Source organism: Alexandromys fortis, unplaced genomic scaffold, assembly GCF_014885135.2.
Source record: "Alexandromys fortis isolate MF-2015 unplaced genomic scaffold, M_Fortis_MF-2015_v1.1 scaffold_194, whole genome shotgun sequence".
In the NCBI taxonomy this organism is placed as follows: Eukaryota; Metazoa; Chordata; class Mammalia; order Rodentia; family Cricetidae; genus Alexandromys; species Alexandromys fortis.
In genome coordinates, this window is record NW_026068075.1 from 2499825 (window position 1) to 2515314 (window position 15490).

Below are 15490 nucleotides of genomic sequence, written 5' to 3' on the forward strand. Positions count from 1 at the left end.
ACTTCCTAAACTGCTTTATTTTCCTAGCAACTTCCAGCCTAGGGATGTTCGGTGTTCTCTTGGTTGCTAGATTATTGGCTGGCGGTCTTGCAAGGGCCAAGAAGAGAATCTGGTCCTCAGAAACAGCTGGTGGACGCCTAGAAGTCAGGGGGACTCTGGCGGGCCAGGGGTCGAGAAAAATCGGCCAATCGCTACCAGCCTGCCGGCAAGGGAGCCTTAGGTTTCACCGAGGCGCCCTTTCTCAAGGCCATGGCCCCGACCTGTAACCCGGCCGGGCCGGCTGGCTCGCTCAGCAGGGCGCGGCCCTAGCGCCACCCGGCTCGCCCCGAAGAAGAGGTGGGACTTTCCCCACCGGAAGTGAACGCGTCCAGTCTCGGGGAATTGGGGCACCTCAGCCAGTGTGTCAGGGAAACCCTTCCGGGTTTATTCTGGGGGGGGGGGGGGGGGGGGGGGGGGGGGGGGGGGGGGGAGAAAAAAAAAAAGAGGTGGGTTCGACTGGAGTCGCTGCGGCCGCCGCCGCCGCCGCCGGACGGCCCCCGCCCCTTTCCCGTCCGCGAGCAGCGAGGCCGGGCCGGCCGAGTGGCCATGGCCTTGGCTTGACTGAGCCTCCCAGGCGGCAGGGTAAGCGGCGGCAGCGGCGGCGGCGGCGGCTCCAGGGAAGGAGGCAGCCGAGGCGGCGACTTTGGGGGCCGATGTGGAGGTCAGGCAACTCCTAACGTGCGCCCCTTTCCGCCCCCCTCCGTCCCCGTCTCTCCCCCCCCCCCGTTACAGGCCGGACGACCCCCGCGGGAACCCGGGGCCCAGAGACCCCGCCCCGGTGACAGCGAGCGCGGCGGGGCCCCGAAGCCTCGGGCCGGCTCGGCAGCGGCGCCTGCAGGAAGCGGGGTCCCCGGGCCCCTTTGTGTGCAGGGCGGGGGAGGGGTGGCGGGCAGCCCCCGGCCGCGAGGCCCCCGCCCCTTCCCGCGTGGAGGTGCGCGCGCGCGGCGGCTCCCCCACCCTTGCTGGGCCGCTCGCGGGCGCTCCCTCCTCCCCACGCCCCCCGGGCCAGCCTTGGGTTCCTATAGGAAGGGCATTACCATCCCATCCCCACCCACCCGACACTTGGCTCTTTCCCCTCCCCCTCCTGTAACTTCCTCCTTGTCCCCGGTTGGGCCCTCGGCTTCTCCGCACTCTCCTCCCCAGTTCGCACATTTCCGCCCACCTTCCGCCTCGCCTTGCCGCAGCGCAGCTAGCGGGGTGTTATTTTTTCCCCCCTTTGGGTAGGAGTTGGTGAAGGTGAGACTCATGAGGGAATACAAGGTAGTGGTGTTAGGGAGCGGAGGGGTTGGCAAATCTGCCCTCACCGTGCAGTTTGTCACCGGGACTTTCATTGAGAAATATGACCCCACCATTGAAGATTTCTACCGCAAAGAGATCGAAGTGGACTCTTCCCCCTCAGTACTGGAAATTCTGGACACCGCAGGAACCGAGCAGTTTGCCTCCATGAGAGATCTGTACATCAAAAACGGCCAAGGTTTCATCCTGGTGTATAGTTTGGTTAATCAACAGTCTTTTCAGGTAATCAAACCGAGTCTTGTAATTTCTTCGAAGGGGGTGTGGTAATCCTAAGTACTTCTGATTTGCCTGAGCTGTGCGTTAATGAGTGTGTTTGGCTTTTGAAAGTTTGGTGTGGCATGGGCAAGCACTGGGTTATTTGTGGAGAGTGCTAAAGTCACAGGCATCGACAAACATGTTAAAGTTATTTTTAAGGAAAAGAAAAGTGAAAACGAAATAGGTCAGCCTGCGTATATTTAGCCCTTACTCTAACCTGAAGTTGCGTATTCAATTCAACAAGTATTGATTAACGTGCTCAACAAAATATTTCATAATCTCAAGTAAACGGAGCACGAAGAAAGAAATTGTTAAGTCCATTATTTCGTACACATAGATAAAAAACCTGTGCGCCTGCTTCCTCCGCTTCTCTGTTCGCCTCTAAGTTCCTCAACTGGAATCCTAAATCTCAGTGCTGCAAAATGAGTACAAGTCCTGTTTTCGTGGTATTTTACTGGGGGTGGGGGGGATGCAGCCAGAAAGGAAGTTACTAGTCTAAAGGACTAGTACCTAGGATTCCTAACCACCAGAAAGTAAGAATGACTCTCCTTTTCTCTCGTTGATCCGAATCGTTTCTGCCGTCGTAGGCTATACTTAGAGAAAATATGTGGAACTGGGAACGCTGAGCGCGGGCAGTTTTCTTATCCCAGCGGGGTAGCCAACCTGGATCTGGTCCAGCTGCTTCAGAAAATGCGTCCTGTCTTTCACTGGGAAACAAACTGAAGTTAACGTTATTTTAAGAGATGCAATAATTGTGCTATTTATTCTTTGAAAATAAATGACCTTGTATTGACCCGTTATATTGACCTCCATTGATTTAGGAAACGGATATTTTTTTCTGCATTTAAAGGTGTGCACTTAATGTTGCTTACTTAAGAAATCTTAAGTGCCTTAGCCAGTTTCCCATTCTTCAGGAGTTGAAGTTTAAGTGCTACATAGGAATTTTTCCAGTAACCTCAGAACAACTTCAATAACTTCTTTGTAAAGATAGTAAGTCCTGAGTAAATGCATCTAAAGTACGTTTTAGGTAGATTGAGATTCCAAACTAAAGTACCCTAAAGGCATTTCCTTCAGATAGTACTAAGGGTATTTTCTAAGGGGTCCTCAGATTAGTTTGTTATCAGCAGCCTCTCCCGAGGCTGGGAATCTTTTCAAGGGCGTTTCCTAAGATTTTCACTGGACCCACTTCTGTTCTGGACATCAGTGTGGAATATGGAACTGTGGCATTATTTCAGCAGATACACAGATTTTTTTTTTGAGGCGAAAGTTAGTATTCTTAGCTAAACTTGTTCCATAAGGAAACTCAGAAAAGCAGCTTGACAATTGAGAGAAGATTGAATGGGTGGATTTGACCTGTGTGCGAGTGTTCTGTTTACTGGAGTTACTCAAATATATATTTTATAGTTTAAGTCAACTCATTTTAGTTACAAAACTAAAAAAAAATGCAATTTTGGGCCTAAACCTCTAATATTGTCTTACATCAATAGAGTTCTTTCCAAAAATTGATGTTACTGAAAGGCAGCTAAGACTCTGATCTTTGTGGGGGAAATCAGGAGGAAACACACATGGGAGAAGAAATGTGTGCCTTCCCACCCACACTCCAGATGTGGTGTCCTTCTTGGGCCATGCTCACTATTAGGACAGTTGTTCGGTGGTACAAGGCCAAGCACATAGTAACCAATTTAAAATGAAATATTTATGTGTATGAATCTGTTTTTAAAACTGGATTTCTAAGCATTACAAAGTGGGTTTTTGAGGGGTTGTTGTTTTTGGGTGGATTTTTCGGGGGATTACCTCTTAAAATACTTTCTCTTAAGCCCTCTTGCTGAATGAATAGGAGTTACATAGACACTGCAGTCTTGTGCTGGGATAACAGGTGTTACAGGGAACGAAGACAGCTAGGCAGGTTTAGGGAGCTGGCCAAACATCTGTATGTGCAAATGGATTAATCATATTTGGGAACTTGATTCTTTAATTGAAATAGACGGAGGGTGAGGGTAGTGGTTAGATGAATTTTAAGGTTAGTGTGCGACTTTTCTATTTTATATTCCTGATGCAGAAGCACAGCCAATGCCTGTGGAGATTATCTAGTTCTCATGTCCACGGGGGAAAATGACATTGTTGTCTTTGTTTCAGTATGTGGTTCTAGCTTTATATGATACCAAGGAATGATTCTTGTGATATTGTAACACATCTGCTGTGGAATGCAAACATATAATTTTGTTCTTTTCCTTTGTGATTGCTTGAATAGGATATCAAGCCAATGAGAGATCAGATTGTGAGAGTGAAGAGATATGAAAAAGTTCCACTAATCCTAGTAGGAAACAAGGTGGATCTGGAACCAGAAAGAGAGGTTATGTCTTCAGAAGGCAGAGCTCTGGCTCAAGAATGGGGCTGTCCTTTCATGGAAACATCAGCAAAAAGTAAATCAATGGTGGATGAACTTTTTGCTGAGATCGTCAGGCAAATGAACTATTCATCCCTCCCCGAGAAGCAAGATCAGTGTTGTACAACTTGTGTTGTCCAGTAAAAAAAAAGAAAACCTCAATCATGGCCATACCGAGCAGGTTAGTTGTTGGTGGAATTGTAATTGTACGGGCCAGGTGGCCTTTTGGTTTTGATCAAGTATAAAATAAACAACTGGTTAATAGTAATATGTCCATACATTTGACACCACCTTAAGTTTCTGTATTTTTAAAATAACATTTTTTCCTCAGCATAAAACCATCATCATTCAATGCAGAAAACCTTTTTAAACTGCAGATAAGCAGAACAAAGGTAAGAAATTGTATGTAATGCTGTTGATGAGATTTGGTATTTTTCCTTCTCAGCCTTACCCGATAACATTTGGAGGGGATGATTCATCCCATAGTACATCTTTCCCATGTTCTGTAGTCTCAGTGTCCAATATGCACAGCAGAACACTGAAAAATAATATCACAAGATGATGAATAATTTTCTGATGTTTTTAATACTTTTATATTCTGGGCAAGAGAGCCACTATAATTGAAACCACTAATTTTCTAATCACTCAAGTACTTGATTTAACAGAATGATTATTTAATCAAGTTCATCTGTACCTTGCACTTGTGCAACTTAAGTGACCTCTGGTAACAAATTACAGCGTCACAAAGTACCTTCACTTCATTCGAATACCTGATGAAGTGAAAATCTGCTTAAATCATCTCTCATATGTCAGAAGGAACCATCTGAAGCACAAGGGGGCATTTCTACTCAGCTTAATAAATAATGCAACTGAGAACAATAAAAACCTTCACACCTTATGATAAATTATAGTATGTTTTGAAGAGCTTTTGGGAAAATAAGGTCATGTAAATCTTTATTGAGCATTTAAAATGAGATGATTGCATATATATGTATCTGTCTATATTGTGATAGATAGATAGATAGATAGATAGATAGATAGATAGATAGATAGATAGATTTTCAGCTGAATTGTAATCGGTCAAATAGTCTCACTTAGAGTAGCATTTAAATAATCATATAAAGCACCAATACTGTGGAAGATTAAGAAAACCACAATAAATGCCAGACTAGCAAGACAGTATCAGAATGCTGCTGACCCTTCTGAGCCCGGGCTGACCTCCAGTCTAGGAAGCAGCTTTGCAAATGGCAAGAGGCATGCCAGATCACAGACATGATTCCTAACCAGAGGTCTGCCTTTATTTGTGCTGCCTAGAGAAAGGACTCACGGATCCTAATTCATCTCTTTAGACAAGGAATCTTGTCAGGTAGTGTCACCTTTGAAAATAAAGGATGACAATGGTGCTTTCTTCAAAATGCCTTTACCATCCCAAAACATTGATGAAAACCTCTTTATAACCTCTAGCTACATCTGTTATTTTATACAGCACTGCTGGGGCTATGGTCTAGCTTATGGATGCTGACAGTGGCGCCCATCCAGTGTAGTTCGAGAGGTGGGAACAGGCTTATGTAGCTGTATATGTGATTGAGTCCCACATTCTTGACTCTGCAATCTGTCTTTTAAGTTGTAAACGAGCTTCAGGTTTGAACAAGTCCTGTATGATGATAGCATCTGTACTAAGTTCTATTTCTCATCTTGAACAGAAGATGTAAATCTATGCACTTTGTTTCAGTTTTAGCATCCTTATAAAAAATTAATCAAAACATGTAAAATGGTTCTTCTCGTTAATGTAGGAAAGGAGGGTAAAAGCAAAATTAGTCTCATATACCTAAAGGGTCAATTGTTACGCCTGTTGGGATTTGGATAATTTCTACAGATATCCTTAAATTTTTATTATAAATTCTATCTGAGTTTGTTTGACCGTATATGCTCTCGTGATCTCAGTTTTCTTACTTACAGGGATGTATACATGGGAGGACTTAAATATACCAAGCCTACTATGTTCATGTTTCTTGTTGATTAACAGCAACTAAACTCAGATGTTATTTCTACCAGTAATCACACATTTTTATTAAGTGACTTTGTAATAATATATAGCTTTCTGCTTGATTTATTCTTCTTGTAAGCAGAGCACATGGCTGAAGGTGTGGCCCCTGAAATAAAGCACTTAATCAGCTGGATTTTTGAAGAATCTTTTAGAACAGTGTGCACTGTATGCAGAGTTTTTTCTAGCGCCAAGTCAGATGGAACTGATAGGTATGCGGGTCTGTAACCTGAGGCCAGTGGAGTTGGTGGTTGTCCTTCCTCTCTGTTACCTGAACAAGTATGTGATGGATTGTGAGTCCCTGTGAGTCATGGAGCCCTGCAGGCTGTCAGTTCCAGATCTAGACTGACGATCAAACTTCGACAGGAAAGGTGACTTGAGAAGGGTTTGTCCTTCGTCTTAGGAAAGTACTTTGTCTGGTTAGAGGTAGTAATACTTAAGACAGAAAGCCCATGGCTTCTGCTAATGGTTGGCTGTGTTCAACTGAGATGAGGATCTCTTAGCGCTCTCAGAATGGCTCCTGGTAATTCCTCACACTTATTTTCTAGTACACTTTCATTTGGGTCACCAGTCTGTTGCCCAACACCTGCTCCAGGGCCTGGCTCCCATGATGGTTTCTTCCCCTTTTACTCTCCCACTGGCAGTCATTTTATTGTAAATTAGGAAGTGTGGCAGATTCTTTAGACCTGCCATCCTGATTTCCTTACTGACTGACCCACAGTGGCTTCTAGCAAGCACTTTGTAGAACTGTTTCCCCGGGCAGCCGCAGTTTCATAAAAGCCTAGGTCAGTGTTGGAGCCCTTGCTTCAGTCCCATCTGGTGGATATTATTTCAGTCGACATGTGCTGTTTGGGTTTAATGGTATTGAGAAGGATGGCTGTTTTGTTAATAACATACTATAAAGGAAGAAAATCAGAGCAGTATGGGCATTGAGAAGAAGGAAAAAGCAGAAATTCCCGGTACTCAGGGCTTTGTTTTTGAGGGCTGTCCTATGTTTAGGGCCATCAAATGTTGAGCAATATCCCTGGCAGTTACCCTGTAGATTTGATATTATGATCCAACCCTCCACTTTTGACAAAACCTATTATCTCTAGAAATTGCAGACTACCCATTGATTGTGGGGATTGAGCGACCCCTCGTTAAGAGCCAGAGAGCTTAAGGAGCTTGGGAACAGTAGCATTTGAGTCGGGCCTTGGCAAATGGATATGGTGCAGGGGATAGAAGGGAGAGTTTTTCCTAAACAGAAGGAATCTGAAGAAAACGCATAATAATAGCCTCAAATGTTCTAGCCATGTCCCCAAAGAAGGGAGATGTGCATTCAGGTTATCTCTTATGTGATAATTTGGTCTAACCTTTTGGCAAATAGAGTTTTTAAAATGATACTTGAAGCAATCGTATATGTCAGTCCAGCATTGATGAATGTTACAAAGGAAACTTTTTTTTTAAGGGAAATGTGTTCTTTACTGTGGGCTGAAGGTCTGAAAAATGTTCTACCATTTTCCTCAGCATGATATGGAACAGGTTCTCCCAAGTACAGTAAATGGTGCATCAGAGTACCAAACACCAGGAAGCGAAATGAAAGAACAAAGATCATTATTTATGGCAGCCTCAGTTCATTATATATGTCAGCCTGAAGAAAAAGGGAGATTCTTATTTCAAGACTAGCACGTCATTTCACGTGGCAGCGGAGTGCCCGGGATGGTAACAAAGACTCCTGAGAGGCTCAGCCATCTATGAATGGGATTTTATTCTAGCTGGGTTTATTATTTCTTAAATGGACTAGGATGGATTCCAATTTTCAAGATTTTTAATGTGAATGTAAACTAAGAACAGTTTCTTAATCTTTTTTCTTTTCACTAAATATGATAGTTCAGCAAATGTAAAAGGAAGGTCCTCAAGATCAAATCAGTGTACCTTAAAATGCTGGCATTTTTGTATCCAAGGCAAGTATTTCTCATATGAGTAGAACCCTAGGGAGCATTTCTGTTGCAAAAAGTGCATTGTCGTCAGGTGCATCATCTGTTCCCTGCCCTTTTTAGCGAGAGACTTGGAGTGGGAAAACAGTCCCCTTTTCATATTGTGAGCCAGAGAGAAGAGGAGGATTTGGGTTGGGGAAAAGCTTGCTTTGGGGCAGAGTCCCATGAGTGCCTACAGTAGACCTGGGACGCTAGGGATGAACAGAGCTGTTTGCTTTCCCTGCCATTCTCCCCGGCCCTTCTGACCTCCACGAGGTTCTCAGTTTGACACTTGGGACAAGATAGGTGCCTCATTAGCCCTGCACTGGGTGTGGAGGTGTGACTAGAGAGACTGTGTACCTATTCCCTCTTTAATTGCTTCCTCTCCACCTCAAGATTAGGCTTTTAATATAGAATGAAATGTGTGCAGACTGCTAAGTTTTACTCCATTACCTCTCTGGTTTAGAATGGATCGTCAGTAGAATTAACAAATATTGAAGCATGGAGCTGGAGAAGTGCCTCTGAGGAAGCGTTCTAGCCTTACCACTGGAACAATTCTCCTCATGGGATTGCTTCTCAATGGATTTGTACAAATCAGAAGATAATAGAACTAAGAAAAAATGAAGCCCTGTCAGTTGTGGGGAAAACGTATCCAATCAAAACCATATGCACAAGTCTTGGATTAGCCATAAGTTTTGGAAATGTCTCTTTCAGAAAGTACTACTTATATTTGTGGAGAACAGTACTTTACTTGGTGTGATTCAAAGTTAGCAGTTGGAGTCACATCATTGGCCTCACATTATTCCCACTGGACATGGCGACAGTATTTGAGATGTTGGAATTGAATTCATCATGGTAAAGCATTTGACAATCTTAGGTCTAGGCAACAAGAACACTATCTAAACCATTCCTCTTGACTCAGGGTTCATCATGTGCACTCAGCATGTGTGCTTCCCTTCCAGCATGGATTCATCTTTTGCTGTCTGTTTAATGGGAGACAATGAATACTGTTAATGTTTTGGTCTTCCTATTCCAGTACCAATAAGATTCATACAAATTAGAATAAAGGAATGAAACAAGATAGGTAACAACAACAATAAAAATCTGCCTCAAACACATAACAGAATTTCATTAACACAACTAATATTTAGCTCAAATATGAAAAGGTCAAGTAAAAATGTAAAAAGAATTTTATATTTTAGGATTGTCCCTTGCTTAAATCTCCAGAATTTCAAGTGTCTGAAACTAGAAAAGAAGAAAAGGAAAGAAAACAGTGACTGGTATTGCACATCTATATTTGCTAAAATGAGAAAAATTATGGTAGTAAATACCATTGTTTCTAAAATGGAAACTCTAGTTAAGCTAAAAAAAAAAAACTTCACAGACTGTAAGTGTCTCGTGATCCTTTGTTACCATCCCAGGCATTCTGCTGCCTCGTGAAATGATGTGTTTTGTCCTGAATCAAGAATCTGTCTTTTTCTTCAGGCTGACATAAATAATGATCTTTGTTCTTTCAGGTCTGTGTGTGGTGCGTTTGTGTACCAGGTTACTACACTTGGGAGGTCCTTTTTCATTTACTGAGTCAGTGTTTGCACTACTGTTTGCTTCTGTTTTTTACTCTGATAATTTTATTAGAAAAAAATATTAAATAAAACCAAACACTTTAGTGAGAGTTTGAGTAGAAGCTGCCAGAACCAAGATTTGTTTGCTGGCTGGTAGCTTAAGTATTATCCTCTGGCCTGTGGACAAGGAAAGTAGCAAGTTAAGGCTTTGCATCAAGTGTGTCTCAGTATAATAGCCGAGAGTGCAAATGCACTGGTCTGAGTGACTGCCTTTAAAGAGTCGAGAGTGCTTTTCTTTTAAGTGGACGAGAGCGTTAATAAACTGAACATTTCGCTGTCGCTGTACAGCAAGGACATTTACATTTCCCATCCTGAACATTCCTAATATGAGAGATACTGTCCTTTTGGCTTAATGAAAGAAGTTGCTTCAGGATTTATTGCTGCAGAGGATTATAATGTATTGCTCTTTTAAAAAATGGCTCTTATTTGTTTAAAGGTATGCTCAATGTTAACATTGTTGGGTGTGACGCAGAGTTGGTCTGCTTGACTTGATTTCACTGGAGGCATGTAGAAAGATCGAATGTTACTCAGGGCTTTCTGGGTGGGAAGTCATGGATACGTAGTTTTTATTTCATATAGATTGTGATTAGTAAGCTGGTTTGTGGGATGTAAGTATTTTGTCACTTTGATGGTAGAGTGTTAAACTGTCACATTTAGTATCTTAGATATGATGCTGTAATCATATCTGAAAAAATCCAAGCTCTTGTATATTTATTTTGAAAATTGCAAATTAGAATTTATAGTATACTGTTTTGAATTTAATCAGGGGAAGTCTAATATGAATTAGTAGAAGTCAAATATTATATGTAAATACTCAAGCAATTTTTGGTTTAAAAGATACATAAGTCCTAACTAAGCTTGAAAAGCAAATATCCTTAGTGTAGATATTGAAGAATTGATGATCTGATCTTAGCGGTTTAAAAATCAATAACATGGTTGGAAAAGGAAAGCAATTCCTTATATTATATCCTCATTTTATGGAGTACTTTCCCACATTGCCTTATATGATAGAGATAATATCTCTGTGAGGGAAGACTTTTTCTTGCTATTTTAATAATGATGAAACTGTACTTCCTCAAACTTAACCCATGTTCTAATCTAATACTTAGCTTTCCATGTTTAAGCCTGACTTTTAAGAAGACCAAGTTTTTCTTATAGTTTCTAAGGAGAAAGTTTTTCCTAGTGTGTTTAGGGGCAGAATCTCAATAATGATGAGTGGGGATGTCTTTCAAAGGGATCGTGTTTATGATCCAGCTAATGAGAACACATTCTTGCAAGCTCTTTGAACACTAATACAAGTGTAGCTGTTAAGTGAATGTAGAATTATGTGTTTGTAGACATTGCTAGAGCCCATGCAGATCCCACACCAACTTACTTGGCACTCCTTGATAGTTGCTTTTCTTTTGCTTCTGCCTGATAGGCTAGTGTATTTTATCTTCTACAGTAAACAACAAACGCAATTTCATTCCTGTAGAAGCCAGTTGGTGACTCAGCACAGCTGAAGGGCATAATATGTGTCTGAATGATAGTTTTTTCTCTCCCAGTATTAAATGGAAAGCAGAAATCTGTCAGCTATAAGGATAGAAACTGAAAGATCTCTATTGGAGAAATTCTTGTGAGTGGGAGGGTTCCATGAAAAGAGCAGATCAAAGTAGGGCGTGTGGCCTGCTGTGTGTCACCCTCCAGGTCTGAGTGTCTACACTCTGAATCATACAAAATTCCCACAAAGCCAAACTTTGGAAAAAGTAGTATACTTACAAGGTAACTCATAATGAGCAATAAAATCTATCACCATTTCAAACCAGAAGCACCATTTGTCGCAATTTCTGTATTGTAAGATCATTTTAATCAGTACAAATATTGTTAATATCACATATGTGTGAGTAGGAAGTGTCATACGTAGGATTATAACAACTACTAACAGACGCAGTGTCTTCTCTCCAGTTCAGCCATACTACACTAATGCTTTCTAGGGACTTTTCTGAATCTGCAGGAAATGATTCTGTTACTTAAACTGATGGAGACCACAGTGAAATTAGACCCTAAGATCCCATACTAATGAGCTTCAGCATGCATGCATACATATGGATCTGTTGTCAGGGTTGCTTCTGAATATTCAACTGTATATCTCTAAGTTTTCATGAAATTTCTTTGATTTTTCTTGCAGATAAAACTCAGAGGAAATTTGCACAGATGCTGCTTTGGAGAACTTTACAACCTGGGTTGCAGAACTGAGCCTTGGTAAACCTGTCTCTATCACAGCATGTTGCCATACATCTAATGAAGTGCATAAGGTCTTTGGCCCTCAAGATCCAAGGACCTTAACAGTAATGCTTAGCACGTTTACCATACATTTAAAATCTGTTCTTCATCAATCCGTCCTTTTATAGCTTTTTAAGTTCTTATTGATGGCTAATATGAAAGGGTTAATTTTTTAATATGTTAGTTGATTTCTTTAATCAGTTTCTCAACTTATATTTATTACTCAAACTCAGTATTACCTACTCAATGCCTTTTAAAAGAAAGATATAATGGAGAAAAATTGAGCCTTAAACAAATGGTTACTTCTGTATATTACCTCGTACCAATGCTTCATCCTGTTTGTAAAATCTTTCTCCTTTAAATGGTTGCTTAATACTTTGAGACTTTGTTTACGTGTGGCAGTGTTGTAAAAAGAAACTAAAGATCACATTTTACCTGGATGGATGGAATTTCCCTTTTCTTCAAGTGCAGTTTGTGATGTGTTTTGTAATTAACAATCTGAAAGTTACAGGTGATATCGGAAGTTGATTGTACAGCATTTACTTGAAGAATTTGATTCCATTAGGCCTTCACATGTGTTAATCTCATTTACAGCATTGAATTGCAGCAGTAACATTTTCCTTTCTGTGAAGTTCTAAACTTAGTTATGACCTACTTAGTGATGCCTTTGAAAAGGGATATTGTGTCCATGGTAAATTAATTGTATACCTAAACAGAGATAGCTCAGTTTTGCCTGTCAGGCATGTCATTGACATCTTGTAGACTTCTGCACATGTAAAATTGAATTCAAATAAAATCATGTACACTTTCTAGTTCTTAATATTTGTCTTTCTGAACAGTAGTTTAAAGCAATATTTGTTGGTGTTTTTTTCTTGCACTATCACAACTGCTTTTTAGTTTTTTTTTTTTTTTTCAAGAAGCATGTTCGTAGTAGAGACAAAAATCTGTGTAACAGGAGGGAGAATAGCACCAAGTCTCTGGCTGTTTTTATTTTATTTTTCATTTTCGCAAATGTGCTTTCTAATAGCCATTGCCTTCCATGTTGTTTACCTAATCAGCACATTTTGTCTGAATACTTGAACATTTTACCAGTAACGCAGGTATAGAAACAGAGAAAGAAAAACTTACAATGAGTAATCTTTTGGTTCAGTTTTAACATCATGACCAGTGCTTTTTCTAGCAATTATTTTTCAATTGTATAAGTTTGGCAGTATTTTGTTCTTAAGTTTTTATTTGGTTTTATTTGTGTCCTTTTAATTTGCAGAAGTTAGAAACTGCAGCTCACCTACTGCACCAAAGTTCTCAATTTTAGGAGCCCAGCTTTAGTCATTTGAACATGCTTCTAAATAAAATAAAACCAAAACTATACTTTTGATCTATAATAATAGCTCAATAACTTTGTCAAGAAAAGCTCTACTATATGCAGTGATGGTTTGTGGAAGGGTGTGGCAGTTTTAAATTTGTCTTGTGCGTGGTGTTCAAATAAAGTGATATTTACATTCATGTGATTTACTGGTCAGCATGGCCATTAATGAGTAGAAAATGATTAAGCTTTGATTTCCTTTTTTTAAATCGTGTTGCATTTGATTCCTGATCAGATTCCCTCAAAGTGAGCTCTTATTATTCAATTTGGGATTTGATGGTGAGATTATAAAGGTAGAGGCAATCAAAGCATTGTTCCTTATTTACAAACGGCTTGAAATGAATACTTCATTTAAGTTTGCACTTTAAAACCAAACCCTCATTTCAGAGTGGCGTAAGTGCTTGTGGCTCCACACTACTAGCTCTGTGAAATTCTAAGGGAATCAAGTCATTCATGATGACTTCAACTGTCTGCAGACTGATTTCATACAGTGTTCTTTCCTATGGACATTCTTCCCTCCTTCCCTTCTTCGCCTTCTGTCACCTCTATCTCTATCACAGTGTTCATTATCATTGACCTCAGCAGCAAATTTCACTCGGATTCACTTAGGATCACAGGAATCAGGGGAAAAGTGGTTTTAAAGGTGGTTTCTCCAGCACATTTTAAGAAAAGGGACCAAATGTTATTTTAGCTTCCTCAATAGATTGCATGTTGCTTATTAGGATAAGAAGTGAATATTAAATGCAATATATGTCTTGTCTTTACTATGGCATCTGTTTAGGAGTTGTTCAGATCACTGCAGTAGGGCTCTGCGAATAAACCATGTAACCTATTATCATGGATCTAATGTACTGTAACTTTATCAGTGAACGGTAAAATCTCCAATAACAAGTACAAACATTGAACAATTACCTATGAAGATTTGTAAAAGTAAAATTTTTCCAATAGATTTCATTCTTGTCATTTTGTAAGACGACCCTGCAGTCCACCTGTTTGTAACTTTTTTAATAAAATAGATATCTGTATTACTGAGGCTTGTCTCTTTAATTATTATTGGTATATTGCTTCTTGTTCTAGATTTGCTAACTTGTTTCTTTAGCAGAAAGTCATTATCCACATGATACGTATTATAGTACATAGTTTAAATAGAAATTAAAAATTTATTCACTTATTTCCGTAATTGCTATTTTGACATTGTAGAGGCCATTTTAAAAGATGTCCTAAATTGTAATGCTTAATCAATTGGAAAAACTCAGAAATGATAAATGAGTAAAAATGCATATAGCTTAGTCCATATGCAGAAGGTGATCCAAATACAAATTGGTTGGCTGGAAACTATCTGTAGATTAATAATTTCAGACAGTACTATGTGTATAATTAAGTTTTGATACACCAAATTAGGAAAGTTCAAACAAAGTTCAAAAGTTACCATAGTATTGCTTTTGGGGTGGGTGTCATTAGATTTGTTTGTTTTAGCAGTGCTTGGAATTGAATCCAGAGCCTTGTACGTGCTGGGCAAACTCAGGTGCATTGCTACATTGTCTTTTCCATTTGAAGGTTTTGCCAGTCGCTTAATTCACTGTCAAGACCAGTACTTTTAACTTGAACTGTGTAGGTGTTTTAACCTTACTTTTTAAACTTAAGATCAACTTTTTAAAATGAAAATGCCTGTGTAGGTGCCTATGGACTACGTGTGGGAATTCAGAAAGAATTGGCAGAATTCCTGTGTCACAACATTTAGAAAATGTGTATTGTTTATTACTATTATTATTGTTTGTTTGTTACTGTCAATCACAGACTTCTGTTCCAGCATCCCATATATGCTGCATTAGATACATCCTCCCAGTCTTCCAGGGTTTGTCCAACTTTCTTTGGCCAAAGGAATAGAATCCTTCATCCAGTAAGGCCCACATTTTTAACCCGGTGAGCCAAAGAAAGAGGATGGCGTGGAACAAGAAAGAGCTAAGGAAAAGTCAGCAGATGAGTTAGAACTAGCATCAAGTTTCAGAAGAAACTATCCCACATCACCTGTACCTACTCCACGTGATCCTGAGAGGTCATTCTTACCTAGGAAGATGGCTAATCTAATCTTTACACTCCATCAGGATATAAAATACTAGGGTCACGATCCAACGCTGTAAGACTTACTTAGGATTGAAGTATAGTCTCATTTATAGTTGATGAAACTAAGACACAGGAAAGTCATGACTTAAGCGCATAAAGGAAAAATCACATGACAAAAAAATGATTATTTTCAGCATGAATTCA

The 15490-nt window shown here is 40.2% G+C and overlaps 1 protein-coding gene across 1 annotated transcript; it reads left to right on the plus strand.

Annotated features, from left to right (window-relative positions):
* Positions 1-1276: 1276 nt before the first annotated feature.
* Positions 1277-14254, plus strand: Rap2c (RAP2C, member of RAS oncogene family). The gene is made up of 3 exons (XM_050121657.1): positions 1277-1557; positions 3842-4157; positions 11765-14254. Exons 1-2 carry the CDS (start codon positions 1285-1287, stop codon positions 4118-4120), a joined length of 552 nt encoding a protein of 183 aa, XP_049977614.1. The 5' UTR covers positions 1277-1284; the 3' UTR covers positions 4121-4157; positions 11765-14254.
* Positions 14255-15490: the final 1236 nt, after the last annotated feature.